The sequence below is a fragment of the Strigops habroptila genome, chromosome 3 (genome assembly GCF_004027225.2).
Source record: "Strigops habroptila isolate Jane chromosome 3, bStrHab1.2.pri, whole genome shotgun sequence".
NCBI classification, from domain to species: domain Eukaryota; kingdom Metazoa; phylum Chordata; class Aves; order Psittaciformes; family Psittacidae; genus Strigops; species Strigops habroptila.
This window is the reverse complement of record NC_044279.2, coordinates 36,558,216-36,583,523: the sequence shown is the minus strand read 5'-3', so window position 1 is coordinate 36,583,523 and position 25,308 is coordinate 36,558,216. Positions and strand designations below refer to the sequence as shown.

General features: G+C 39.7%; 2 protein-coding genes across 2 annotated transcripts in view; one reads left to right on the top strand and one right to left on the bottom strand.

The window, feature by feature from the left end:
• GRIP1 (glutamate receptor interacting protein 1) overlaps positions 1–9,085 on the top strand; it is a 227,157-nt gene extending 218,072 nt beyond the window's left edge. Inside the window, 2 exon segments of the mRNA XM_030477942.1 lie at positions 6,059–6,205; positions 7,280–9,085. Coding sequence (XP_030333802.1) covers positions 6,059–6,205; positions 7,280–7,516 — 384 coding nt within the window. The 3' untranslated portion in view covers positions 7,517–9,085.
• HELB (DNA helicase B) lies at positions 8,896–23,538 on the bottom strand. The gene is made up of 13 exons (XM_030477941.1): positions 23,271–23,538; positions 21,649–22,023; positions 20,681–20,907; positions 18,443–19,315; positions 17,752–17,923; positions 16,665–16,806; positions 15,608–15,738; positions 14,582–14,666; positions 13,197–13,256; positions 12,736–12,940; positions 11,720–11,854; positions 11,035–11,481; positions 8,896–10,003 (listed from the first exon to the last, which is right to left on the bottom strand). The coding sequence occupies exons 1-13, from the start codon at positions 23,464–23,466 to the stop codon at positions 9,914–9,916; spliced, it is 3,138 nt and encodes a 1,045-aa protein (XP_030333801.1). The 5' UTR covers positions 23,467–23,538; the 3' UTR covers positions 8,896–9,913.
• Positions 23,539–25,308: the final 1,770 nt, after the last annotated feature.

Genomic DNA, 25,308 nt, shown 5'->3' with positions numbered 1-25,308 from the left:
CTCTTTATAATTCCTTTGCTCTAAAAGGATAAATAATCTTCAGCCTATGCAACTTTTCATGGCTCAAGGCTGCCAAAATCACCTGGTGATTGGCCCTCTGCATCCCAAGTACTGGATAAAGTATCTTGAGATGTGCACAGCAAACACCCTGCTGGTTTAAGTTTCAAGTCCGGTGAGGCCATAATAGCAACCAGTTTCTAAAACTCTGGGGGACATTATAATGCTGTTCTCCTTGATGGGAATGAGAATCTTGTCTCCTGCACCCATCTTCCTCTTAAAGGTCTGAGAACTTCCCAGAGAGGAGACAAAAGCATGGAGAAATACCACTAAAAGGTCACACGTTGTTGTTCTTAAGAGAGTTGGCTTGGTTTCTAGTACCTGTGGGTTTGACTGAATTTAGGTTGTAGTTCATTCAGTTTCGTTCAGTGAGGTAAGGACTCACTGAGTAAGAGCTAAATGAATGTTTACAGAAGGTAGTAGGGAGTGGATCTTACATATGGCAAATTAATCCATTGCCAATGTAAACAATCAATAGGATGTGTTGTGATAGTTTTAAGGTATTCGTATTTCCAGCTTGATTTGAAGTGATTAATGGAGTTAGTTACTGTGCTCAGTTTTCCTGAGTGGTGAAAAAATGTGGGATATAAACCAAAACTATGCCAGTAGGCATTTCATAATGTGCTCACATTTAGCAAAGACACAGTTTTCTCCTATGAATTATAAAACCAGCCTTTCATGATGGATAAAATAGGTCTTTTCCTGAAAAGGAGTAGTCACATTTTATTAATGAGTCAGTACTCTGTGATAGCTCCTACCTCTTAAGAGTCCTGGGCAGTACAAAATACCCTGTCCTTGAGGTTTCTCTCTCATCAGTTGTCTGTCTTTTAAGATTGCTGTGACCTTCTGTTTTTGTAATTTCCAGTTTTTGTTCAGACAGTATACCCACTTTTCCCCTGTCTGCTGAATTGATGATATAAGTATTTTCATAACAGGTCTTGCTGTTGGGACACTGGTGGGACAACCAGTGAAATACAAACTGGTTTGGAAAACTGTGATGGTATAAATAGTCTTTGAAATACGAGCTAAGACATGGCTTGCCTAAGACCTACCTCAGCAAGACCTTCAAGCATGTACTTGTCTGCATGCTGCTTTCCCAGTTTCTTCTGCAGGACGGGTCAGGTACCTTGTTACTGTCTCGGTGCAATGAGCCTGCATGCCTGTTGAGTCAGGGCCCATGTGCGCTATAGCTCAAGAGTTCATACCTGAAGTCTGATTGCAGAAAACGGCTTAGCTAAGATCGATGTTCCACTGGTTTTTCATAATTTGATTGTGAGAGAGCAAGAATATATGATTCTACCAAAGAAAAAGCCATTAAAATGAAATGCATCAATGGCCAGTTTGGCTGTATGGGCTGAAAGAGTAAGACTGGATGAAAATTGCTCAGGCTACAAACACAGATGAGTAAGCCTAATGGAACAGCATGGAGAGCAGATTGCATTGCTAGTGTGTCCTTCTCAGCTATACATCTGTCAGAAAAGTGACACAGCCCTGAGGATTATTTTGCTGAAAGCTGCAAACTTTGCAGAAGTTAACCTGAATCCTTCACTGCTCTTTCTTACTTCACAGCATTACATTCACCAAATGTGTACTTGAACTGTCTTTGTCCTGAGGATGCTAGGATTGAGACAAGCATCGTGCAAATCTCTTCAAACATTTGTTCTAGATGGTTTAATAAGTAACGTTTAATTTAGCTGGATAGCATATTGCTGTGTCAGTACCCAAATTAATTAATGCCTTTAATTGATTTTATCTACCTAGGTAATCATATAGATTAATATTTTTCTAAAAACCATAGCGGAGCATTTTTGTTAAAGTTTCATAGAGCACACGTTCCTCTGAGAGCAAAAATATGCACTAGATATTAGATAATTTTTCAATATTATTACTGCAAGTAGTCCTTAACCTAAAATCACAGTCGGTTAAAATACCTTAATAGCTGATCTGTGCAAGATGTATGAATTTAAATTAAGCATTTTCCCATAGAATTGAGAGGGAGAAGAGGCATAGAAACAGATTCAAAATGTGTAAGCTTCTCTTTTAAATTTGTAACTATTTAATTGCTTATGAAATATGAATGAACTTTCCATTTCAGCTTTCTTTTTCCCTTAGGCTCCTGATGTAGATTGAAAAGTCTAACAAACTGCCCATAATGGAGATTTTGCTATCGAGATCAAACCTCCTGAACAATTGTGATCAGAAATACAGATAAACCAGCATGATTTTACCAGGTGGTGTGTGAATTGCCTGCAATGTCATACCCTTCAGATGGGGCTGTGCTACTGGCTAGTGAAGATGAGAAACTTGTGTGGTAGGGCTTTGCCCATACCTGTTACTAAATAAAAACCTGGGTATTCCAGACAGTGGGGTTTCTACTGTGAGATTCCCTTTGAAGAATATATGCTGCCCTAAAAAGAACTGGCCCCAGAATTATAACCTAGAATGCAAAAGAAAATTCTGTGCAGATGACTTGCACCTAAAAAATGTGACAGTTAAATCACAGTTTCATCCCTTCAGTGAATAACTGTCAGTTTCCTTTATTTCCAAGCTCCTGTCAAATAAACCAAAAGTCAAGAGAAGGTAGCCATAAGGGAAACAGTTTTACAGAATATTCTAGGATCTGTAGATCTGAAGAACCACAGAAATAAGGAAATATTTTGATAAACAAAAGTTGCAATTGCAGGGTTGTGAGTAATTCCCTTCCAGAGTGCTCAGCCCATATAAATCAGGAATGTCCAACCTGAACAATTAGGGGGGCAATACAAGACATTTAGATGCTCGTTCTCAGGTTCTGCTCCCTTCCTGTCACACAGCCACCCCCAATTGCAGTACTTCCCAGTGTCCCTCTACAGCAAAACTCCGCTTTTATGCCCCTTTTTGCAGTGCTCCTTTTTTTGACTTACAAGCTGGGCATGAAGTAGTGTGTGCATTACTAGAGGCAAGCTAAGATGAGCTAATGTGGAATGGCACTTCCTGTAGATCTACAGAGCAGAATTTGTATGTATTTTGTTTTAGACCACTTACTAAAAACAGGAAAAAAGCAACGTCTTAGAAACATACACATGGGACCACTATCTTTAGTACATGCAGAATTATTCTCTACTCCAACTTTTGTTTGATAAGGTCTGGACTTTAATAGTATCCAGTTTGGAGTCTGAAAATTAAAGGATGCTGACCTACTGAACAGAGTCCACAGAAAAACAAGCCTTGTTTCACATCACTGCATTGAAGGAGAGAATAAAGCGATCTCCTCTGTGGACAGGCAGCTTAACTCTCAGCAAGGGTGAAAACATCTGAAGCACTGGAAGGGATTACTGTAATAGGCTGCGGAGTCTCCATCACTGGAGCTCTTACAAAGCAGGACAGACGAATGTCTCTCAGAAATGGGTTAGATGCAGTTGACCCTCCTATAGGTCAAGAATTCAGCTTAGATGACTTCAGAGAGCCCCGTGTTTCATATGCTTTTGTAGTTCATCTGAAGTTGAATTCACCTTCATTCAACTCCAGTGCCTGAAGGAAGAGGAAAGGGAAAAGGAGTAAGCAGAAAAGGGAAATTGCTTTGAAAAATAGTGCCATCTGTGCTAGAAGAGTACACAGTATTTTAAGTCTTCTCATCTTAGGCACTGTGTCACATCTTTATTTTTCAAGGCTTCTTTAAGAAGCAGTTAACATGAACCACTCCTATCGTTTGTGACAGTGAGGAAAAAAGTTACCTCATTTGAAGATAATTTGTGTTTTGGTCCCGTGCTAATTATTTTTCATTCCTGCCATCTCCCTCCTTTATTTAGTAGAAGGGTAGTCTTAAAGCACTTTCATAGCAGCTTCAAACATATTTCAGATCAAAGCCATGTTAGACATGCTGTGATATGACAAACAAAAGCCTCTCTCTGTTGATAACAAATTATTAGAAGTTTCCCAGAGTCCTGCTGGTACAGCAGCTGTTGATACAAATTAAAATCATTCTATGAAGAATCATTTTGAATTTGCCGGTAGGTTTTTTCCAGTAGTTGAAATGCCCATTGACTCCTAAAATTTATGCTGAGATGGAGGAATTATGACAGGTTCAGCAAGAAGTTACTTTGGAGGAAGATGGGAGAAAAGCCAGCAAAGACCTTAAACACAGCAGCGCCTGCAAGTTTCAACTGACAGCTCAGACACAAAAGTGACTGGCAGGGAGAAAGCCTTCAGCTCAGTTAACAGGACTTTAGGTGTGCCTTTCTTCTTAGCTGTGCCATACAGAGGGAGAAAAACAACGGAAGATGAGAAACTGGTGTAAAGTAAGGGATGAATACCATGTGTGGGTATTTGTGCTTACCCTGGCATGAGAGAGAGATGTTTTCACAGCACCCCAACAGTGAATGCACTATCTACAGATACAGATACAACAGTGCTAATGCTCCAGCAGCTGGCATTGTATCTAAGTTCTCTCAACTGTTTCCCAGGATAGCTATCAAACTTACTAGGGAGTCTGTTTTCATTGTGGTTAAAGCAGTGCTGATACACCGGTAAAGCCAAGTAAAGTCAAGAAAACTGCAAAAAAATCAGGAAAAAACAAAACAACCAACCACACTCACAAAAAAAAAAAAAAAAACACCACACAGAAAACCAAAGCCAAAAACTACCCAACAAAATCCCAAACCAACTGTTTGTATCCCTCATTCCTATTTTGAGACAACCTCGTCTGTTCTCGCTTACCTTTTTACATGGCAGTTAAGGCAGGGTCTCAGAAGCTTCTGAAGGCAGCACCAACCAGCACCATGCCCCAGCACGCTGCTGCACGTTGGCATTCTTCTATGATGTACGAACCAAGTCCTCAGCAGCCCAATCTGAATTTGGGCTTGGCGTGCCTTGAGCCGGAGGTTGGACTAGAGACTTCAATTTGAATGATTCTGTAAGTCAGAAACACCAGAAAGGAATTCAGTGGCTGGCACACCCGAGGATGCAGCACATGGAGCGTTACTAGTACTGAACCATTATGAAATTACAATGCGCTCTTAATGGTGTCATTTTATCCACCAAGATATGGTAAAACCAGTATTTTGAATCCGAAGTGACATAAATCTATAGCAGTAAAAGCTCTATTTTGATTGTGTGACTGTATCTGCACACACATTTTGCGCCAGCATTGGTGTCAGTCAGATGTCATGCCAGTGACTCACACAGCTTACTTGCATAGGTCTGCTCTCCTGATGTGAGAGAGAAGCAAGAAAAAGTAAAAACCTCACAGAAATAAAAACCTCAGTGTGCTGCCACATACCTACAAAGAAGTCTCTGAATCTTCTTCTCTATCAAATAACTGAATTCACAAAGCTACCTGCGAGGACTTGCTCTTTGAACACCTGCAAAACCTTCTCCTAACAGTTGTATTAACTTCTGTTTTCTGCTTTTGAATGACTGTCTCACGGCTGTGTAAGAACACTGCCTGCAAGCTCTTTTGGAAGGAGCCTCATTTGTATTTTAACAGATTGCATTATAACTCTTATACTGAGCACTTTTGAGATTAGGCTTTACAGGGTGGACCATTGCCTGGCCAAAACCATGCTGGCAAGGGCTTACAGTACCAGTGGTGTTTCCAACTGCTGGAAGTTTGGGAAGACATGACACTAATTGTTTGGTTGAGGCCAGGTCTTGATCCCTGAAGCAAAACTAAACCTAATCTTTTACTCAGATTCTGGCAACTGGAGAATAGGGTAGCAAAAAACCTGAGACTTAAAAAATGACACCAAAAAGGTGGGCTGAACACCACAAATTTCCAATTGATGAGCAGAAGTGAAAAGGGCTCTTTATTACTGAAGAATAAGGCGGCTTCTGAGAATATTAATATAATGTCCAAATGGGGACAACTCTAATGCTGTAAGTACCGAATAGTAGGTAAGTGATCTCTCTAATGCGAAAAAAACCCTACCAAAACCATCATAGGAAAAAAGCCCACCTAATGCTTGTAGAAACGTGGACAAACGTTTATGTTTTCTCTTCTCATCATGTCACATCACCTCCACAGGTAACTTTGTACAAGGACTCTGACGGAGAAGACTTTGGATTCAGTGTCTCAGATGGTTTACTGGAAAAAGGAGTGTATGTTAAAAACATTCGACCAGCTGGCCCTGGTGATCTGGGAGGTTTAAAACCATACGACAGGCTTTTACAGGTAAGGTTTCTGGCACTACACAGGTTTAGAATGAGGAGACATGACATACACATGACATTGTACAAACGTGTGTAACCACCACACTGCAGGGTGTTTGGGTGTCTTGCCTACGCAGATGTAGAAAATGCATGAAGCATTTTCATTGCTTATTTGGAGCAGCCTTATCTATCTACATCACTTACTGTATTTTATATTATGAGTACTGAAATATTAAAAGTACTCTTTTTGTATTTCTGCTGGGAAAGGATTTGTGTAGGGGAATGGGATGAAAGACAAATGATCACAATCACTCTGCGCCACAAGCTGCGTAAATCGCTTAGAGCCTCAGTAAGAAAAGGCAGCACTTCGTGGTGACAGGCTTTTATGCAGCACCACGAAGGCTAGAGTTTCTGTAAAGTCACGTTTATATAAACAAACTCACTCTGAATGTTAGGTGTTTCAGAACTCCATAGGAGAGACACAAATGCTCCCAGGAAAGCTGGAATTTCCCAAGACGTTTCCAGACAGATCTGTAATTTTTGCTGTCCTTGATACAGACTTGAGAATTGCTTCTGTGCTTGATCCAAGTTGTTGACTGACAAAGTTGGAATAACGTAATAGTCAGCACCATGCTTACCACAGTGCCACGTTGGACTGTGATGAGAAAAATACATTATTTGTCAACTAGCCCAATAAAATACTTTATATAAATTTATGTATATTAATTAAAACAAGAGAAGATCTGAACTGAATTGACATTTTGGATATGTTCTATTGCATTTAAATGAATGAACCATGACAGATGGAATAACTATGTGCTGTTCAATGTCATTTATGGAGTGGGCATTGTGACAGCTGCTAACAGCTCTCACCAGTGCAAACATGCTCACTTCAGCTACATTCCATTAAAAGGTGAGTAAAAACTTAACTGGTGTCTTCAGATCAGACACCATGGCTAAAGAGTCGTGTACTGGGCAATTCTCTACCTGGCATTTTTAAATCAGGTTCTGTAGTCTCAAGGATAAATCTGTTCCTTTTGCGATCTCATTTTTTTTTCCTGAAATGGTAACAAAAATCCATCTTCTAATTGTCCAGGTAAACCATGTTCGCACCAGAGACTTTGACTGCTGTCTGGTTGTGCCCCTCATTGCAGAATCTGGCAATAAGCTTGAGCTGGTTATTAGCAGAAACCCGCTGGCACCTCCGAAAGGAAGCTCAGAACAACAGACTTCAGCAAGCGGGGAGTGGTGTGATCAGACTAATGCCTTCCTTCAGCAGAGTGGACACACTAATGTTCATACAGAGACACGGGATCCTACAAATACGTTATAGCAGAAAATTGTTTTAGTGGGACATTCAGTAACAAAAGACAATTATGGTGCTAAATCCCTTTAAGATTTCTCTGAGATTAAGGCTCAGATGCTGTACAGCACTAAAAAGCACAGCTCAGTCTTTCTGTCTCAAGGCTTGTATTAGTTCATGGTTACTTTTGAAAAAGTTTGATTCTTCATTAAGTCAAGTCATTCCATTCTAAACAACCTAGCATTAGCAACAGTACAAAAATCTTAAGGGCCTTTTCTTCCCTCCAAATAAGAAACTGGGGAGAGGTTTTAAACATCATTTAAGTGTTCCTCTCTTCTTCAGCAGCTGCTGTTTGAGGGAAAAGCAGGGAGTTGACCTCTGCTAACAAACAGTGGTGTCCACGTTATGTGGTTTTTAAAACACATTTTATTAATCAATCAGAAAGGTGCTGTCTGAGGGACAAGGAAGTGTGATGCTGCACTGGGTTTTCTTGTTAAACATCTAGAGCTGTAACTTTCGGAACCTTTATTCTGCTGGCAAGGAGGGTGCACTCTTCAAACAAGGCATGGTTGAGATGTTTTTGCAGGAGGCTGCAGTATGAGGTGAATGTTACTGCCCCACTTTGGTAAATTTTGTTAGAAGGTATGTTCTTCCCTATGCAATGAAATATTTTAACAGTGTATCTTGCAACCTGTGGGGATTTTTAAGCAGAGACTTTTTTAGTGGGATGAAACCTCTGTGAAGGAGGATTACTGACAAGAGTGAAACTGAAACGAGTTCAGACAAATTAGAAAGGTTTTAAAAGAAAATGGCTTTTTTTTTTAAATTATGTCAGTGGGAGACTGATACAAAAGCTCTTTAATGATCCATAAACATGTAAACTTGTACTGACACACCTGAGCTTTTTAAGTAAGTCAAGTCAATTTCTTGAACGGACAAAAGTTGCATTTACTATGGTTTGTTTTCAGCCTTCTTTATGATAAACATTACCCCCGCAACATGTTTTTAGGATTTAAAATTGTAAATATATTTTACAAACACATCACACAAACTCTCTCCTCTCCCCCCAAGCAATAAAATACTGCCAGTTGCGTTATATGTTCACCAGCAGCTGCTTTGGTTTATTCCAGTATTCAAGGTGTTATTGGTAATTATTGTTCTTGGTGAATATAAAGATCCTGGATTTGTACATTTGTAGAGTCTCCATATCTAAACAGTCACCTTACAGAGTTGTTTCTGGTCAATTTAAACTGTTTAACTGTATCCCTGTTGCTGTTTCCAATACATGAACAAGCTCACCTGCCCCGCACACACACCTGTCTCTGATTTCTATTTCAGCACTGCCAGAAAAGGTCAGAATGACATTCAATGCTGAATCATGTAAAAAAAGAAGAAAAAAAGTTCATGAGTCACTTAAATATGTATTTTTATTTGTAACAAATAAGTATTAAACTGTAAAGTATTTTTGTACAAATTTAATACTTTAATAGCATGATATTTATCGTCTATGTTATGTTTTTTGAAATTCAAACTGTTGCAAATATTTGTATGGAAAAACTGTATAAATTGAAATAAACAGTGATTTAAAGACATTAAAAATGAGGTTGCATTTTTTCCACAGTTTTTGGGAAGAGAAAAAAAAAGTATTTCCTGCTATATGTATAAAAAAAGGAAGCTGTCCCAATTTTAGTACAATCTGTCTGATGTTTGATCAGCATCCATCTTGCTAATCTCAAAAGTTTCAATGCCGTAAGTCACATGGTACACAAAAAAGTTGAAAGTGGAATGTTTTTTCTAACTCCGACTTGGAATTGTGATTTCTTACCAAGATCATTATCAGTGTATAATTCTGAGCTAAAGCAGCAATGGCAAGCTGTACATCTCTCTCATGTACAAAGTGGGGGAAAATTTCTATGTCACTGGTTCCAACTTTCTTGTTCTCTTTAATCTTGTAACAAGATTAAAACCCATAATCAATGAAAACCTCATGCCTACAAATCTGCCACACTAGAAACATCCAAAGTCCCCTTTATAAACTGTTTTTTGACTTCAAGAGCAAACCACAGTTTTGGCACATGTAACAAGTTGTCATCAGTTCTGCAGCATTAGGAAATGGATAAATCGTGGTATGGCCAGCTAGTCTTCAAATCCAGAAATCCCCAGGTATTTTCTTATGGAACATCTGGATCCTTTCATTCTTCACTGGAACAAAATAATTATTTTTGATGACCAACACACCAAGGAATTTAGTAAAGGGCAGATCACTGAAAAGGGCTCACTTTAAAACAAAAAAAGCATGTACTTTGTAGAACATGCTGGTATGGGAAAGCCTACAGGAAAATCATCTGCACACCTAGCTTCTCTGTTCTGAATTCTTGAATGGAACAGGTTCAAGAAAGATTCATAATGAGGACAGTCAATTGTTTGTTACTTCTTTAAAAGCTTCCTAGGAGTTGCGTGACCCAAAGTTAGATTCTTAAGTCTGGAAGATTGAAGTGGGGAATCTTCTACTGTTCTCTGTCAAAACAGAATGAAAATGTTATCAGAGGTTGAACTAGAACTAAAATCATAGAATCACAGACTGGTTTGGGTTGGAAGGGCACTTAAAAGATCTATCTAGTTCCAACCCCCCTGCCACAGGCAGGGACACCTTCCACTAGACCAGATTGCTCCAAGCCCCATCCAGCCTGGCCTTGAACACTGCCAGGGATGGGGCAGCCACAGCTTCTCTGGGCAACCTGTGCCAGTGTGTCACCACCCTCACAGTGAAGAATTTCTTCCTAATTAATACCTAATCTAAATCTCCCCTCTTTCAGTTTAAAGCCATTCCCCCTTGTCCTGTCACTACATGCCCTTTTAAAACATCCCTCTCCAGATTTCTTGTAGGTGTCCTTTAAGTATTGGAAGACTGTTATAAGGTCTCCCCTGAGCCTTCTTTTCTCCAGGTTGAACAACCCCAGCTCTCTCAGCCTGTCTTCACAGGAGAGGTGCTCCAGCCCTCTGATCATCTTTGCGGCCCTCCTCTGGACTTGCTTCAACAGGTCCACATCCTCATGTTGGGGGCCCCAGATCTGAATGCAGTACTCCAAAAAATACAGTCATGTCCTCAAAAACACTGTTTTCCCCATGACGGAGCTCAGAAATGAGAGAGAACGAAAAAATCCACCTATTAGGCATGTTTGACTGTATAAAAAAATCAGCTTCACCAATCAAATTTTACATAAAACTCTTTTACAGCATGTCAGCTCCTAAAAACTGACTTCTCCACACAAGGAGTAAGCGACTATAGCCTAAGCTACTCATTGGGGCGTGTTGGCTAATAAGATGTATAAATTTGCTGCTCTTGACATTGTTAACTTATTTTTTCCTATCTATCACTCTGGGAAAATGCCTGCCAGACTTGACTGCTTTGCCAATTACTGGGCAGCTGGAAAATTATTAAATAGATAATGCTAAAACAATCGTAACAGTAAGAAGGTGACGTGTGATGGTTAAAGACAGTGCAGAAGTTTGTTTTAAACTTTCTCAGTTCAGAGACAGATACTCACCCGGGGTGTTTTCACAGCATCCTCAGAATTCTCTGCAAGGGTCTGTTGTCTTTTACGTGGAGTTTGCTGCAAAATGTCTGTCTGCTCTTTACTGAGAACTGCTGACTCTTCCTGTTTAGTCAAGTCTGCCTGAGGTTCAGGTGGCTCAGGAGCACCTTGGGTTACGCAAACAGACTGAGTCTCAAGCTCCTGACTTCGCCAGCTCTTGGTCAGGGGAGAGGAAGTGTGTCCAGGACAGTTGCTTCTTTCTGCAATTGCCTCTCTCAAAAACCTCTGTAAGTGAGTTTTTCTGGGCATATTCTTGTTAGTGACCGCTCTCCTGAGTTGCGGCTCTTCTGCTATAACATAGACACGGCAACGTCCTCTGGTCACGGCTGTGTACACATGCTGCCAGTGCTGACGGCCAGGGTTGCCAACCACATAGACAACAGTTTTTTCCTCAGAACCCTGAAACATGTTTAAGAATGCCTTATCAAAGTAAGATCTCCACTAAGGAGTTAAAATTAAGACACAAAAACAAGGAAGCTGGAGACAGCTGGGGATACTCCCAAGAATATTTTCTATCCTGCATTCAATGAATTTTAGTTTCAAGAGAGCCTCTGGCTCTTTCACAGGAAAATACAGTGCATTAGCAAGTTAAAGCCATGAGAAGGTTTTATCAGCTCATAGCTGTTTTATTTTTTACCTGAAATGCGTGAATAGTTCTGGCCCATGCATGTTTTATGTGGCATAGCTTCTTCAGTGCCTTACACTTCACAGTGAATGTAGAGCCGCACGTGCTGCTGATAGTCAGTAAGCGCTGTTTATCAATTTCTACATCCTAAAGAAATAGCACAAGAACACTCAGTAGGAAGCTTGTATCAGCAGTGTGACCTGTGTCTATACATCTGTGTGTATCCATATTCTAGCTTTCCCTGAAATTACAATAGCTGCAATATCAACTGAGTGAAATAATTTCAGAAGACGGTAAACCCAAAAGATTGCTATCTTTCAACTGACCACCTTGAAGGAAAAGTAGTTTCACTGTACAGGGCCTGCCCTAACTCCTGTTCAGTAAGAAAAATGCTGACTAAGGTACTTTTAACCCTCAGAAAACTGGTTATCTGAGGATACAGTGAAATATACCAGTGATGCCATTTTAACGATTTACTGCCATGAAGGGAAAGAGCCCACTCTCTCCCACCAGCCCTGTATGGTGCCCCTTCCCATGCACAAATACTAGAACTTTCACTGGACCGTCTGCTGAGTCAACTCAGCTCACTGAAGCCAGCAAATAAATACAAAGGTTTTGTTGCTCTGTTTTTTTGGTCAGCTTAGTTTTCTAAGGATCCTAATCTTAGATTAGGGGAGAGCTCAAGCTGTAACATCAGCTTTATTCTTTACACAAGACTTCTACCTATATCCAAAACATTACCCATTTCAATTTCAATACATTTTAGTATTTGCAGAACATATTTACACTGGACACAAGCAGATCAACTGAAACACATTTCACAAAAATGCTCAGAGATGTATTCTTTTAATTCTCCATTTTGAGTCTGCCTCTGTCTTGCTATTCACATGACTGTTTAGCAGAAGAACTAAGTATGTACTGTGGACTAAAATTACAAAACTGCAAATTGTTTTGTTCTGGGGATTCTCCAAGGACTGAACCAGTTACCACTGGGGATTTTTGTGTAAGTTCTTGCAGCAAGGACTTACCTCTGTTATGAAAAATATGTCTCCATTGCACAGTCGTCTGCCCTCCTCAGCAGTCTCTGCAGTGAGGGTGGTTTCTCCACTTTTGCAGTCACGGTGATTAGGATCTTCCCTGAAATCACGGTCTGGCAAGAGATCCTTGAGGTACGTATTCCGTGTGCAGGAAATCTTGTCATCAATTTGAAATAAGAGACGGTTTTTATGGTCTCTAAGTTGGAGAAAGAAAGAGGGAGAAATGTATTTATAAAGTATGCATTTACCATCTATCAGTATTTCTTACCTCTCCCCTCTCTATACTTGGGCCAGATTAAAAACCTTAATAATGTTCAAAACAGTGAAGACAACTCCCATTTAAAAGATGTTTCTTGAATTTTTGTGAAACCTTTTGGTAAAAAACAGTCATATGGAGTTAACACCAAGAAAGTGAGATTGTTCACAGGAAAAAATGCAGAACACTGGCTTACCTGGTTAAATGATTTGAATAGTGTTGGCAACAAAGTTCATTTATTACATCGCAATCTTGCCTAAATCGTACAAAAAAAGAACAAGAACAAAATCATGATGTAGAAGGAACGGTTTTGTCCAAATACCATAGAAAGGTGAGGATGTTTGTGCTGCATACCTAAATTAGCTAGATTTGTTTTTAACATAAAGAAGAAAACTAAAGAAAAACTAAAGCCTGGATATACTATTTCTGTCTGTGGATGTATTAAAAATAGTCAGAAGATTTATTTGCTTTTTAAAGACCTGGAATTTTACCTTTTAAATGCAGATTAAGTACCTATATTCTATAGGAATCTTTTATGGAAACCATTAATAACAGTACTGTACCTGAATGCAGACTGGAGAAATAAAATTGATTTCGGAGTTACTCAGCATTCACAACAAGCAGGTGAACTAGCTAAAATCTATAAATGGCTTACTTGTGCACTAGTAACCTGTAAATGGTGATTTTTAATTGCTGAGAAAAGGTTCTTCACAAATAAAAGTAGAAGTTTTTTCTTAAGTACCTTTCTGTGAAGAAGTATAAGTTTATGGACTATTGGTACTACTGGACATTACATTTATCCCTTCAGTGTTTCTGTGAGGCCATACTATTCATTATAACATGATGGTTCATGCTATCAGTGGTTAGTAAACTTTCCAACCTTTCTTCAAAGCATGTTAGAGCCCTACATCCTACCCCTTCTTAAACGACAACTATTGTGCTTCCAAATATCCAAGCTGGATATCCAAACTGGATTTGCCACTGCACAAGAGCACTAATGCCCATCAGATTACACGACTGAAATCTGGCCCTTGTCACACAGTCAAAATGCAAGTATCTTCTGTCATTTGGTCAGTGTCCACCTGTGGCAGAAGCATATATAGACAGTAGGTTACATGTACCATCACGCACCCTGGAACTCACATCTGCCACAATGGGATACGTTTGAAAATGGACATTTCTTTGTATTTTGTGGGTTCCTCCTGAAGATGAGCCCTCTCCTTTCACTTCTGAAGAACACTGCACTGTAATAAACACCAGAGCACAGGCTCTCAGAGAACCTACTACAAAACCTGACCACTTATGTCCATCCTTTGTTTCTTTAACATGAACAGTACAGATGAACATGAACACAAAGGCAAAAATGATGATGCAAAGTAACATGAAGCTTATAGAAAAACGAAGCAACTCTCCATGGAGAGACTGAAGGCAACCAGAAGGTACAGGAAGAGACACCTGGCCTGTTCTCTCCAGCAATTTTATCATATTGCCACTAGTCTCTACAACTCAACACATTCAGCTGGTTTTAGATCGTGGCTGCTAGCAAGGATTTTTTCACTGTCTGTCTGCATGCTCCATTACCTTCTGAAAGCGATGAACTGTGATTGTTTGGCATCCTGCAATCCTGGTCCTTTTTTAAGTAAAGTCTTTATGGCAGTTTGCAACTCTGTTTCAGAAGTCATAAAAAGTAAGGCATAAAAATACGCAGAATAATGTAAGAAAAACATAATTCAATAAGAAATTGCCTTTGCTTATTTTTTGCTTCAAAGACATTTTTGCTTCAAAGACATTAAAAAAACAGAAAAGAACACAAAACACAAAACCACAACCCTCCCAAAAATTAAAATGTGAGAGACAAGAGTGATATGGAATGAGAGAAATTCTGGTTTATCTGTGTTAAACAGCTGCATAGAGCATATTTCATGCAAAATAAGGTTTGGATACAGCACATGAAAGAGGTAAAAATAGACCGATACAGGAGAAATCCAGGTTTAGTGTTATTTGCTGAGTAAGTTACCATAGTAAGATAAAGTGATAATATTCACGATTTTTTTTTACCACATCCTCCTTGAAGCTTTTTTGATGCATATTAAGTGGCGGCTACTCAATCCACTTATCCAATAAAGGTCAAAAAAACAGAAGCAATGGCCCTAACCCTAACCTGAAAATATTTTTAAAGAAATACTGGTGTCCCCTCTGTTTCTATTTTCCTAACTTGATTCTAGAGTTGGGAGCACATTCCTGTCCAACACACCATCCTGTTACAGATGCTGTTTACTCAAATTACTGAAAAATTTAATCTTTTAAGGTCTGACAGCTCCACCTACAATAGAAAAAGACAATCACACTTGTTTACACTGATGGACGCTGTATCACTCCCATTTCAAAATGCAACTGGTGAGCTGGAGCTCTACAATGTATCCTTTGCACTTACAGGTTTTGCTGCACCCACTTATAGAAAGCAAAAGGTGAACTCTGAATCTTAGCATTTAAATTTATACCACAAACAAAACCAGACTAAAATCTTCCCCAAATGGTAATTCCAGCCAAACGGTCTATGCTTTACCAAAGGGAAATCAAGGTTACAAACTGAGCGTACACACGTACTGTCACAACCCCCGCCAGCAGGCAAAGCAATGAAAATGAATTTCTTTTCTGGGCCTGGCATTTTCATTTCCTCATCACAAGCAGGAACTTTCAGCACCTCATCAAATTCAGGAAACTTCCGGTGAGAGATTCTTGACGAGAGCAGTGGAGGGAAAACAGAGAAGTTATTTCCAGTTAAAGGATTCCCGTGTAACATCATCTACATCAGCCTGAAATTCACCATTTATACATTTTTGGTCATCTATACTACATACACCAGAAACACTTTCTTTTAAGCATAACTTAATTTCACAGTAAAAAAACGGTAATCTATCCTCTAAGCACTTCAGCACTACAGTAGATACTTAAGTGTTCTTCCTTCTCATGGGAGCAGACTGGAGTAACACAGAAGTGTTAGCAAACAAAAAAAAAAAGTGACAGTGTTTGTAAAACATTTGGTAGTCCAGAATATTCTCAACTTCCGCTCAACATCAAAAGGTCTTGGGCACTTGGACCTAGATATTGTTGTTTGAGGTTTAAAAAAGAAGTCATACACCGACAGTAAACGGGATTATTTCCAGACCAAAAGGAATGCAAATGCTGGAAACATTTATATGTTCTAAGTATTAATACAGAAAAAAAAAATAAAAAAAGACTATGATTTAATGGCCCTTGGCACCTAAACTCTCAATGTAATTCAGTCTGTTGTCACACTTACCGGCAATGTCTTTAAGACTTCCTTTTTAGGGAAGCAATTATAAGTCAACACATGCACAACTCATTTGAAAACACCAGGGAGTATTTGATAGTGAAATTCATCCCAGAAAATTCAAGCATATTCCAGCACACACTTTTTTTTTCTCCAATACATACACTCCTGGAAAAATTTGTGGGGTTCTGTTGTTGTTGCTGTTTTGGGTGGTTGGTCCATTTGCTCTTAAAAACGGTGTTATTGATTTTTAATAAGAAGCTATAACAGAGGCAGTAGCATAGAGTCAAATCTGGATGCACTACTGTTTTGCAGGTAAAGGACCAGCCTACTACAAGAATGCTTCTTACATACATAATGAGATCCTACCTTGATGCATTATCTACAATTAGCTGTGATTCAGCTCTGTGATTAGTTCGCAGTTCCACAGAAAAGCCTCTTGATTTTAGACCCTCAAAGACATCAGCTAACATGTTTCCTGGGTCTATGCTTGGTAGCTGTTTAGTATCACCTAAACAGAATGCATATTAGTATTGGTGAGAAGCAGCAACAGATCATCTGTTAAAAACTGTCCTGGAAAAAAAAACAAAAAACAAAAAACAAAACAACCCCACACTGGAACTAATAAATACTCAACCCTCTACACAGTAACATGCTTCATCAACACAATTCACATGAAATAAAACTTCCAAGAATCTAAGAAGCTTTGTTTGGGGGATCAGACTGTAATTTAAATTTCATATTCCTCATTCAGCAATGCTTTACTAGCACGTGCAAATCCCTCAGCATGATAAACACTGATAGTGAGCACATCTTATTCAAACACATTTTGAAAGTTACATATTTAAAAGCAAATGTTATGAATGGCATGCCAAAAAGTAAACCTCTGAGACAGCAGAAAATTTTCATTCTACACTCATTTTCCTTTCTGAATTAAACCAAGATGATCCTAGCATTCAGAATGACATGAAATCTCCCTTCTAACATGAGATTAAGATGTAAACACTAGCTTCTTTAAATTTAAGGAAATCAGAAAAGTTTTCCAGTTGCAAGCTGTAATAAGCCATCACACAGAAGTCATAATCATAGAATCTCAGAATGGTTTGGGTTGGAAGGGAACTTAAAGATCAGCCAGTTCTGACCCCCCTGCAATGGCCAGCGATACCTTCCAGTAGACCAGGTTGCTCTAAGCCCCGTCCAGCCTGGCCTGGTTAATACTTTCAGAAGCAGACAGAACACTGCTAAAAAGATAAGGGAGATACTGATATTTTCATATTGACGGTTGAGATGGAAAACTCTCTCATCTGACCTTATGAATAAGCAGAAATATCCAAGTGCAAAACAATGTAACATTCTGGGTATTTAAGAGACTCAGTGAGACCAGTGACAGGTCTGACACACTGTATGTTCTGTATTATTAAATAGTGTATAATGCTGAAGTTGCTCTTTCACTTACCTAGAATAATAAGTTTGGCAAGCTGAGCATGCTCGCGTAAGAGTTTTAAAACCAAACTCAGAATACATACAGATACCAAACTTCCTTCATCCACAATCAGAACTGTCACAGTAGAAAATTTCCACGGCTGTAATTGTTCACTCTGCCTCCACGATCTAAAACTATAGATTATCTAGAAACAAACAAATAAATCAAGTTCTGACACTAACCAACTGTAAACAACTGCCTTATAAGGGCAGTCAGAGTGTGGTATCTTCTAATGTTGTATTTAGAGCTATCATCTGAAATTCTGAACTTAAACCTGTCAATAATCAGAAGACTTAACCTTTCAGGCTTAATTTCCTCCTTGGAAAAACAAAACCCAAAACAACAGCTGAGAAGCTGAAGACCAGATGCCTTAGAAAGGCACGAATGATATGTGTGTAAGTAGAAAAAAACCCCAACAATCGAAAACCAAAGTTACAGCAAACAATTTATTTCAAATGACTGATCTACAACTCCCCAAAATGTAATGCAACTTCCAAATGCTGACAAGTTGTACCTAAGCATTAGGTAAGGATTTCAGATGGAAAGTTCAGTAACAAGGTTTTGGTTTGGGTTTTTTGGGGTTTTTTTTTTTTTTCAAAACAAGGACAGACAGTGTCAAAAGGCCCTTCAGAACACAATTTAAAAACAAAACAAATGTCCTTACCTGATGCAGTGTATACGCAGGAATATTCGTTTTTTCCCTCAAAAGGCCTGCAGCCCTCCCTGTAGGTGCAGTAAATAGTACATGCAGACTTTTTTGTGTGTACGTATTCTCTGACTCCTCATTAAGATCAAAGGTATTCCATTCCTCAGATGCATCCAGGTCTTCTTCAAAGGCCTTAGAAGCAGCTTCCACTTCCCCTTCCATCTGCTTTAAGTGACGAAAAAGGCAGCTAACTATTGTACTCTTCCCACAGCCTCCTTTTCCACTTATGATTGTGACAGGATTAGAACAAATCTTCTCCAAAGCAATCACCTGATCTAAGTCTAACTCTGCCTTACTTTGGGTACCGGATGCAGAACCCACTTCCTTTTCAGCAAAGTGATTTTCACAGTTATGATTGTCTGGACTATTTTCTTCCAGATGTTCCATTTCATGAGCGTGGGTAACATTCATTTTGGTATCTACCGTTTCTCTTGATGTCTCAGAAACTTTAAGTACCTTTTTCACATCAACATCCAGTTTCCATGAGTGGTTTGATATAAGTTCACCTATATACATTGCAATGTCTTTTTCAGATTTGTAAAGATAAGGCAGAAACACTAGTTTTTTCTCCCTGATCACTATGCTCTGATCTTTCAAAAATTCAAGAGATTGCCAAACATGCTCGATGGACATATCTTTAGACACAAAATGAGCTAATTCATCTTGATCTTCATAAGTGTGTCCCATTTCTCTACACCGTTTCTTGAGTTGATCATACAGAATTAATGCATTCTTCTGCAATTCAGGAATCTTCCAGAGGAGATGTTCACACTGACAAAAGGCAGCCCATGTTGCCTCACAGTAAGAAAGATTCAGTTCCCTATAGGTAATCTTCTCCCCAGAAGGAATAAAAGCAAATACATATTTATTTCAGAGGATATTAACCTCTTAATGAATAACATTCATCTAGTAAATACAAACTGTAATCTCTGAATGATGTATTTTTCCATGATGTTTTAAGTTATAATGCTTTTCAAGCTACATGAAACCAAGATACTTAAAAGAAAGATGGAATGATAATTCCTCTCAGTCACCCTTCTGCATAAAACAGAAACTTTAAAAATCAAAAACCTGGTACATAAACTGGGTATTAGTGAGAAATCATGCACACCTAATTATCGCAATTTCAAGTAAAGGCACAAAACCTGTAGAAACAGAGCACAGGAAAGGCATTAGCCAGAATACTGTACCCAATTTTGAACATGTTACTTCAAGAAATACACAACCTTTACAGAGACTACTGCTAAACAGTCAAAGACTGGGATGAGCAAAAAAGATGAACTACTGCGGGAAAGAAAAATTAATTGGACTTGCTGAGCCTCAAGAGAAAAAGCTAAAGAGAGTCTTCAAGCAATAAAAACTCCTGCAGTGAGAATGCAGGTCTTTGGAACAAGAAACAAGAGCAAGAAGTCTACTGCATTAAGGAACAGTCAAACTAGATATTAGGAAAAAGCTTTTAAAAGGAAAAGATGTGAATCACTGGAATACATTGGCTAGAATGTAAATCTCTGAAACTGGAGGTCTTCAAGACAAGTCAGAACATCTGACAGCAAAAGCACTGGGTAGCTGAAGCAGGGGAATTAACTAATCACATGTCTGAACTATTAAGCCATAGCTGCCATCAGAGGTACAGGAGTGCTAAGGTGAGGTGCAGCAGCAAAGCTGCAGAGCAAGTATAGTGAAGAAAAACAGGAAGGCAAGCAGCAACTGCGAAAAAACTTACAAGAAAGGAGAACCAGTAGACCAGATGACCTGTTACAGAGCAACTTATTTGCCTTACTGTGAAAGCACAGATACTGTTATATGCATTAAGAATAGAAAATCTCATTTCCTAGTATAAAACCGGACAGGCAATAGAGGGGTTTAAATAAGCTTTCTTACTTTTGGGCCAATTACCTCAAGTATTTAATTTTCTGCTCCTTGCAGAAAAGACTAAACAAATGGTTGTCACAAAACCACTTTTAAAATCTTCCAAGATTAATCTGTTGTAGACAAACTGGAGGAAAAAAAAAAAAACCCAAACATCTGCTAAAACTGAGTCCAGTACATTATCCATTTCCATAAAACATTATGAACTAAATTTACCTCCTACAAATGCCCAGTTGATAAACTGAATGTAACTGAAACAGCATTCAATCTAATGAATGCTCTAATGTAGCAAACCCCACATTTTTTACCCTGCTTAACACTACTTACCCTGCTGAATCCAAGTTTCCATATCTCATTCTTTAATATCTCATCCAATTTTGTTAGCATCTTGTCTTGAAAATGCTCTTCCTCACTATCTGTACCGTTGTTTTCCTCAGTCTTTCTTTGCCAACACACCATATCCAACAGACAGCAAAAATGGCGTGGCAGAAGAATCGGCAAGAACTCCAGTATCATAGGAAAAGTCAGAGCTACCAATACTGCCTTTCCTGCAACTGTACACACCATAAACCAAGAAAGCTTTCAGAAATATATAAAGATATTTATAAAGACAATTTAAAAAGACTCTGGCTTTTATCCTTCTGCCTCCACTACATCCAAAATATCCCAAATTTCTTTCACTTTCTTATTCTTTCTACTCCTGAAGACTGTTTTCCTTGAACTGCCTTGGGAAAAAATAATGTAAACAGATGACATAAAAACTGCAACTAAACGTACTCATTTGGAAAATATGTATTATACACTTGGTGTAAACTGTATACTGAATGTTGTCAGTTCAGACCTCACCATACCCGCTGCTTACCTAATTTTCAGACAGATGTACAGAAGCTTAAAATCCAAAATAAGAGGCTTCTACTAAATCTGTAGTATCACATGAGTAGAGAAACTCAGGAAAACAGTGCTCTCCACTGGCTTTCTCAATGATCCCAAACTTAAGCTATCACTTTCCCCATTTGTATCAATCTTGGGACCTGCAAAGGGGGGATAATGCAACTGATGTGCTCTATATCTTGCTTTAAAAAACAAATTTCAGAAGTAAAACAAATTTCAGGAGAAAGTGAGACTTTCAGAAATTTATCTCTTGAAAAACAAACAAATAAAAAAAGAATCTCTGCATGTTCAAAACCATTTGAATATACACTTCATATAAAGACATGTTAGCTTGAACACAGTATCTAAGATAGAACTCATTTGTTCGCTTATAAAACCATTAAAACAGCACAGGATGTACCTACATGATTTTGAAACATAGTAGAAGATGTCATAATTCTCCGTGCCTCTTTCTTTAATCCCTGTCTTTAAGTGTGAAACTTGGAACTCTTTTAGGGTTTTTTCAAGATTTCCAAAACTCAGCACAGACTCCACAGGAAGCCAAGTAAAAAACTTTTCTTTAAAACACTCAGGTATGGCACATTCCTTAAGAAAGAGTGAAAAGACTTGTCGGTTGTTTTCTTCTATATCAGCCCGCAGAAAATAGGATGGATATCCTTGCACAACGTACTTCGACCCCAGTTTTTTAGCTTTAACATTAACTCTCCACCAAGGGCCAACTAATGGAAAACGTCCAACTACTTCATACTCCTTTTTAGTGTTGTCTTCTTGTATAATAACTGAATTGTCAAAAAGAAAAATAAAACCATCGTAAATTAATAGTCATACAGATTAAAAATGTGGTTTGATTAAGAGAGTTTTGTTTGTTCAAAGCTTATTTTTGTCTTTTGTATAACTTGCATAGTAAAAGTAAAGCAGGAAGTTTCATAAACTTCCTGATGTCAGTCTTTTCAATAGGATTTAAAAACAAAAGCAAAACCAACCTCAGAAACAAGCACCAAAACTGCTTCTCCAAGAGTCTGAACTACAAAATTAAAAATGTGTATAAATATTTAGCCAATTAAACACACTGGCATCTGGTTTAATATTACACCATTTATGCCAAGCCAAGTTTGCAATTTGGTTTTAAACAGTTTTGCCACAAAACATTCCATCATGGCACCTGCATTCTCCTCAGATACATTTGTATACCAAATACTTCCTGCAACTGAAACCACAAAGATTATAAGCAATTAATATAAGTTCTTAACATTTCATACAACCTGGTTTGCCTCCTCTTTCCATCCTCCTTCCCTCACAAAAATTAATACACCAATCCTTGATACACAACAGCAGACCAAATGCTACAACCAGAACAAGCTGCACTCCTATGTTTAGCAGGACTCTTTCTCACAAAACCAGAATACCATCAGCTCTTAGGTCTGTAACAACTTGTCCGTTAGTTCTCCCCTTGTTACCTCACTGAATTTTTTAATCAATTTTTGTATATAATATTCTTGCTATGCAGAAGTTGCTCCAAGGTCACCTGCTTTTCCGAGTACTAAACGCAAAGTCGGGAATCATTCATGTTCAGTACCGACACTCTTACATGTCATAAAAGAAAAAAAAGTGGGTTTGTTTTGTGTGAAGATAACTTGAATGTTTTCTTACTGCTTCAATGCCGTGGCCGTACATGAATGCAAACGACACTACCCTTCTACGACCTGTGTAAGATTTATCACCCACTCTGGATCATTTTCCCTTTACTCGTAATTCCCAGTAACCCGGGAAGGCGTGAGTTCCCATGGGATTTATTTCTAAGACATTGTACATCAGCAGGTGACCTTCTCCCGGCCGCAGCGAGAGGTCTGCCCGGCACAGCACCGAGCCGGCGGCCCACAGCAGCGCCGCCTCTCCCAAGCTCCCGCACACGACCCGCGCCGCCGCCATTCCCACAGCTCGCTCCCCGCGCTGGGCCCAGGCCCGCCTCTGAAGGAGGCCGCGGCGGCTGCCTGCCAGACCCCGCTCCGCTCCCGCCGCGCCTCACCGGCTCGGCGAGGGGGCAGCGCGGCCACCAGCTCCGGCCCAGAAGCGTCCAAGAGCGCAGCCTCCAGCAAGTGCGGCTCCTCCTCCACCTCCTCGTCGGTCTCCTCCTCCGAATCCCCCACCGTCTCCCGCCGCAGAGGCAGCAGCACCCCCTCCAATTCCACCACTGGCCCCCACCGCTGTCCGGCCACCGCCATGTCGCTACCGCGCCGCGCTAATGCTGGGATCCCTCCGCACGCACCGCTCCCGGCGCGGAAGGAGACGTCGAGCGGAACCGCGCGGTGCCGTCCTGTGGCGGTGGGGGCCCGCTGGGCCTGGGGCGGGTGCCGGTAGTGGCCGTGTCCCCGCTTTCGCCCCAGCGGTGCCGGGCAGGCTGAGGAGGCCGTGCTGCCTCGGGAGGTGCGGGCCTTACGGGAGATGAGCCCGGCAGATGAGTTGCAGTGAGGAAACACAAAACTGGTGCCCGGGGGGGGGAACGGGGGGCAGAGAATCAGTAATTGCGGTGTGATCTGCGATCTCCCAGGGGTGAAGGAAACAGGTGCTGGGTGTGGGCATGACCGAGCCCTGGCTCGAGCCCTGCCATCATTTGTACTCGTACATGGGCACCCTACTGCAGAAACAGTGCATTTTTTAATAGGTCAGTGATAATTCTGTGTCTTTACATGACCCAATCACACAACCATCAAATCATAAAAGCAGATCTCCAATCTATCCTGTTGTATTTCACCCAGCTGCTCCTCAAGGTCACATAACATTATCTTAAAGGAGAGGCAAAAGCTGTAGGTGCCAGCGCAAAACGCTGGTGGATTTTTCCATTTGAAATAGCATAACTGGGTAGTTTTGCACTCCAGACCAAACTGCAGTGTAAAAATGCCCAATATTAAGCTAAATATAATGTACCAGTCTAGACACAGCAGCAGATAGGTTGGCAGCAGCATGGGCAAACCCTTCAAAACGATAGCGAATGTTGTTTGTACATACGCTTAGGAGAAGTGGTACCTAATAAAGTAGATCAAAATACTGTGTTTCCTTTTTGTCTAAGCTAAAAGAGACCTGATCCTTTTTCACATTTTTTCATGACTCCTTCCCTGCATGATCCAGGAGGCCCTCTGCCTTCTCTTCCCCACCTTACTTGTTGTAAAACTGAGGGGCCTTCAGCTCAATCACACATAGGAGCATGGACTCTGCCTTTGTGCTGGTATGGGTTTTTGCCCCTTTCCCATTCCTGGGAATACCTACATTATTGTGTCAGTACCAATAAACAGACGGAGACGTGTAAATACAACTTTTATGATTTTCAAAACCAGCTGCAAGTCTCATGGAAATAGAGTCTTGAGGTAGTTGATTTCAGTTCTTGTGAGTTAACTTTAAATAATGGTATTCTTTCTCCAGCTTAATTCACAGATAATGAAACAAGTCTTTAACATGGCGGGCTGAAAACACATGGCCTATAAAAAGGAGACAGGCGAGGGGACAGACACATTCATGTTAATTTAAAAAGTATAAAGCATTAGCTTACTGAAGTGCTTCACAGTGTTATGCAGTGGTAGATTTGAATCAGTGCTTTAAGATCCTTTTTTCTTATGAAACATCATTTCACATTCAACTGTGTATTTGCGTTAAGTGAAACTGATGTTGGAGTACCCCCATCTATTCTGAAAATACAAATTTAATACCGTATTCAGCAAGCCTGAGTCTGGAGTTTCCTTGTGTTTCTACAGTCCCTACTATATGCATGCTGAATTCCTGTATGATGTCTTACATTTCTATTCCTCTTTATCATTCCACTAAAGAAATATTCTACTTTATGAAGACTGAGGAACAGATACTGAGGTTAGACGCATCCTGATTATGAATGGCTTCCAGTGTGCCCAGCTTTAAATAGGGAAGTCTTGATTTTCAAAAATGTGGCTGTTTGCAGCGTAGGTGAAGTAAAATTAGTTTTCTAGAGTTAGATGGTCAAGCACTGATAATGAGGAGATCCTTTTGAAAATTGGGGACTAAATGATTTGCTCATCTCCACAATATAGGTAAATTTA

Coding starts and splice junctions, on each gene's coding strand:
- HELB (XM_030477941.1), bottom strand. CDS start 23,466: ATGGCGGTGGCCGGACAGCGGTGGGGGCCAGTGGTGGAATTGGAGGGG. Junction 19,316..20,680: donor GGAAACTTGGATTCAGCAGG/GTAAGTAGTGTT, acceptor TCTGGGGAGAAG/ATTACCTATAGGGAACTGAA. Junction 12,941..13,196: donor TATTCAAATCATTTAACCAG/GTAAGCCAGTGT, acceptor TCTCCAACTTAG/AGACCATAAAAACCGTCTCT.